This window comes from Procambarus clarkii, chromosome 12, assembly GCF_040958095.1.
Source record: "Procambarus clarkii isolate CNS0578487 chromosome 12, FALCON_Pclarkii_2.0, whole genome shotgun sequence".
Lineage (NCBI taxonomy): Eukaryota > Metazoa > Arthropoda > Malacostraca > Decapoda > Cambaridae > Procambarus > Procambarus clarkii.
In genome coordinates, this window is record NC_091161.1 from 44,917,527 (window position 1) to 44,921,549 (window position 4,023).

At 42.2% G+C, this 4,023-nt stretch overlaps 1 protein-coding gene across 1 annotated transcript; it reads right to left on the minus strand.

The window, feature by feature from the left end:
• Window positions 1-425: 425 nt before the first annotated feature.
• On the minus strand, window positions 426-977 carry LOC138364034 (pre-mRNA-splicing factor 38A-like). Its single transcript, XM_069323467.1, has one exon. The coding sequence runs from the start codon at window positions 975-977 to the stop codon at window positions 426-428; it is 552 nt and encodes a 183-aa protein (XP_069179568.1).
• Between the last annotated feature and the right edge of the window lie 3,046 nt (window positions 978-4,023).

The window sequence follows — 4,023 nt, forward strand, 5'->3', positions numbered from 1 at the left end:
CTACCACATCCTCAAAAAGGTATCTCATTTACTACGTCCACTGCGATATTGTTTTCCTTTGCGTTCACAACGATTCCAATCCCTTCCTCTCTCTCTATTTGATTCTCTTTCTCAACGATTTTTTCGGTGATGGGGAAGATGGGCTGGAGATCCTCGTCGCTGACGTTGTTCTGATCTGCTGCGATGTCTCTTTCTCGACCTTTCCTTCCCTCTTTCATGATCTGTCTCCTGTGAGTGACTTCTGCGAAGCTTTTCTCTTTCTTTGTCACATGGAAGGCCTCGGTGTGGGGAGCGAGAGTGGCCTCTGCCATCCTGGTCGTCACAGAGTGTTGTTCGGGATGGCTCTACTGGATCATTTCTTGGTCTTGGTAAAGGAAAGATGTCCTCCTCATCACTTTCCCTCTCGTGGTTGTCCAAATCATCATTTAATACGGATACTCGTCCTTTAAGCTCGTTGTTGACTTCATGAATCGGTCTCTTTGGATCCTCGGTAAAATTATATCACATGAACATTCATCTCTTAATAAACAATCAATATATTCATCCATGTGAGTAAACTGGAACTGGCCGGAACGGTCAATAACGCGTAGTTTTCTAAAGTCATTAAGGAGAGGTTCCAGGTACTTGTAACAATTCAGTGATCCACATACAAGCCTCAAGTAAAATGCCCCCAAAGCACGAGCATACTTAAAATCCTCTTGTGTGATGAATTCTATAATTATGTCAGTCTCAGGTTGGATCTGGAGCATCTTTAGCACGAGACATAGGAATGGCGTGGGTTTGCTGTTGGCTCCGTGAACACCACCAATACACCTGAGGGCTATTGCTTTGTCGACTAGTAATTCCGCCGAGAGGGCAAAGCATTCTTCTTTCCAGTACCTAGAGTCGTATATCCTAGTTCTTATAATTTTCTCAACTAAATACTGGGGGTTTGTGCCGTGAGTGGCCCGGGCTTCCCTGATCGTGCGGTTGGCCATGTCGCCTACTGATTACAGAGCCCATGTTTGATTGATTGATGAAGATTAAGCCACCCAAAAGGTGGCACGGGCATGAATAGCCCGTAAGTGGTGGCCCTTTTAAGCCATTACCAGTATCAAGAGCTGATACTGGAGATCTGTGGAGGTGCGAATGCACCCTGCATGATGGGAGTTTCCCTTGTTTCCCATGAATGTTTCCCTTGTGAATATGTTAAGATGAAGATGAAGCCCGTAAGTGGTGGCCCTTTTGAGCCATCACCAGTATCAATAGATGATACTGGAGACCTGTGGAGGTGCGACTGCACCCAGCGTGACGGGAGATGTCTCCCGGTGGTGATGAGGAAGAGAGAGAGAGAGAGAGAGAGAAGATTAAGCCACCCAAAAGGTGGCTTGGGCATGAATAGCCCATAAGTGGTGGCCCTTTTGAGCCATTTCCAGTATCAATAGATGATACTGGAGATCTGTGGAGGTGCGACTGCACCCTGCGTGACGGGAGATGTCTGTACATATTCTGATTGATTGATTGATGAAGATTAAGCCACCCAAGAGATGGCACGGGCATGAATAGCCCGTAACTGGTGGCCCTTTCGAGCCAGAAAGCTTTATCATCAAAAGATGATACTGGAGATCTGTGGAGGCGCAACTGCACCCAGCGTGACGGTAGATGTCTCCCGGACCAAGTGGTGAGCCCATGTTTAAGATGGAGGCGTATTTATTAGTGTCCTAGAGAAGAGGGTAGGAGTCAGGTGTCAGTGAGGGATAGAAGAGGGGTGGGGAGGAGGAGCAAGATTATGAGAGCATATGAACATAAAAACAGAGATAACTGCAGAAGGCCTATTGGCCCGTACGAGGCAGCTCCTATTTATAAGAATTTATAAGAACATAAGAACAAAGGCAACTGCAAAAGGCCTATTGGCCCTTACGAGGCAGCTCCTATCTATAACCACCCAATCCCACTCATAAACATGTCCATCCCGCGCTTGAAACAATCGAGGAACCCCACCTCCACCACGTTATGCGGTAATTGGTTCCACAAATCAACAACCCTGTTACCGAACCAGTATTTACCCAAGTCTTTCCTAAATCTAAATTTATCCAATTTATACCCATTGTTTCGTGTTCTGTCTTGTGTTGATACTTTTAATACCCTATTATTATCCCGTTTGTTGTGTCCATCAATCCACTTGTAAACATAAGAACATAGAACAAAGGCAACTGCAGAAGGCCTATTGGCCCATACGAGACAGCTCCTATTTATAACCACCCAATCCCACTCATACATGTCCAACCCATGCTTGAAACAATCGAGAGACCCCACCTCCACAATGTTACGTGGCAATTGGTTCCACAAATCAACAACCCTGTTACTGAACCAGTATTTACCCAAGTCTTTCCTAAATCTAAACTTATCCAATTTATACCCATTGTTTCGTGTTCTATCTTGTGTTGATACTTTTAATATCCCCTTTGTTATGTCCCTTCACCCACTTGTAAACCTCTATCATGTCACCCCTAACTCTTCACCTTTCCAGTGAATGCAATTTAAGCTTTGTTAATCTTTCTTCATATGAAAGATTTCTAATTTGGGGAATTAACTTAGTCATCTTACGCTGAACACGTTCAAGTGGATTTATATCCATTCTATAGTATTGCGACCAAAACTGAACTGCATAATCTAAATGGGGCCTAACCAGAGCAAGATATAAGAACAAAGGCAACTGCAGAAGGCCTATTGGCCCATTACGAGGCAGCTCCTATTTATAACCACCCAATCCCACTCATATACTTGTCCAACCCGCTCTTGAAACAATCGAGGGACCCCACCTCCAGCACGTTATGTGGTAATTGGTTCCACAAATCAACAACCCTGTTACTGAACTAGTATTTACCCAAGTCTTTCCTAAATCTAAACTTATCCAATTTATACCCATTGTTTCGAGTTGTCTTGTGTTGATACTTTTAATACCCTATTAATATCCCCTTTGTTATGTCCATTCACCCACTTGTAAACCTCAACCTTGTAAATCATGTCACCCCTAACACTTCGCCTTTCCAGTGAATGCAACTTAAGCTTTGTTAATCTTTCTTCATATGGAAGATTTCTAATTTGGGGAATTAACTTAGTCATCCTACGCTGGACACGTTCAAGTGAATTTATATCCATTTTACAATATGGCGACCAAAACTGAACTGCATAATCTAAATGGGGCCTAACTAGAGCAAGATATAGCTTGAGAACCACACCAGGTGTCTTGTTACTAACGCTGCGATTAATAAATCCAAGTGTCCGATTTGCCTTATTACGAACATTTATGCATTGATCCTTTTGTTTTAAATTCTTACTAATCATAACTCCCAGATCCCTTTCGCAATCTCAACACCATCTAGCTCGTATCTTGTAACTCTATCATCATTACCTAACCTCAGAACTTTACATTTATCAGCATTAAACTGCATCTGCCAATCCTTTGACCATTTCAAAACCCTATCTAGATGAACTTGAAGTGATAGTGAGTCCTCCTCCGAATTAATTTGCCGATGATTTTCGTATCATCGGCAAATTTACAAAAGTTGCTACTCAAACCTGAATCTAAATCATTTATATATATTATAAAAACAGAGGTCCCAGCACAGAGCCTTTAGGCACTCCACTTACAACATTTTCCCACTCTGACTTGATTCCATTTATACTAACTCTCTGTTTCCTTTGGTATAGCCATGCCCTAATCCAGCTTAATATAGCACCCCCAATACCATGAGACTCTATCTTTTTAATCAGTCTTTCATGTGGCACTGTATCAAAAGCTTTGCTAAAGTCAAGGTACACAATCATCACAATCCTTACCACTATCAACTGCCTCAACTATGCTAGAATAAAAAGATAACAAATTTGTTAAACATGAACGGCCATTTATAAAACAATGTTGCGACTCAATTATTAATTTATGTTTTTCAAGATGAAGACGAATTTTATTTGCTATTATAGATTCGAGTAACTTTCCCACAATAGACGTTAGGCTAATTGGTCGATAGTTAGACGCAAGTG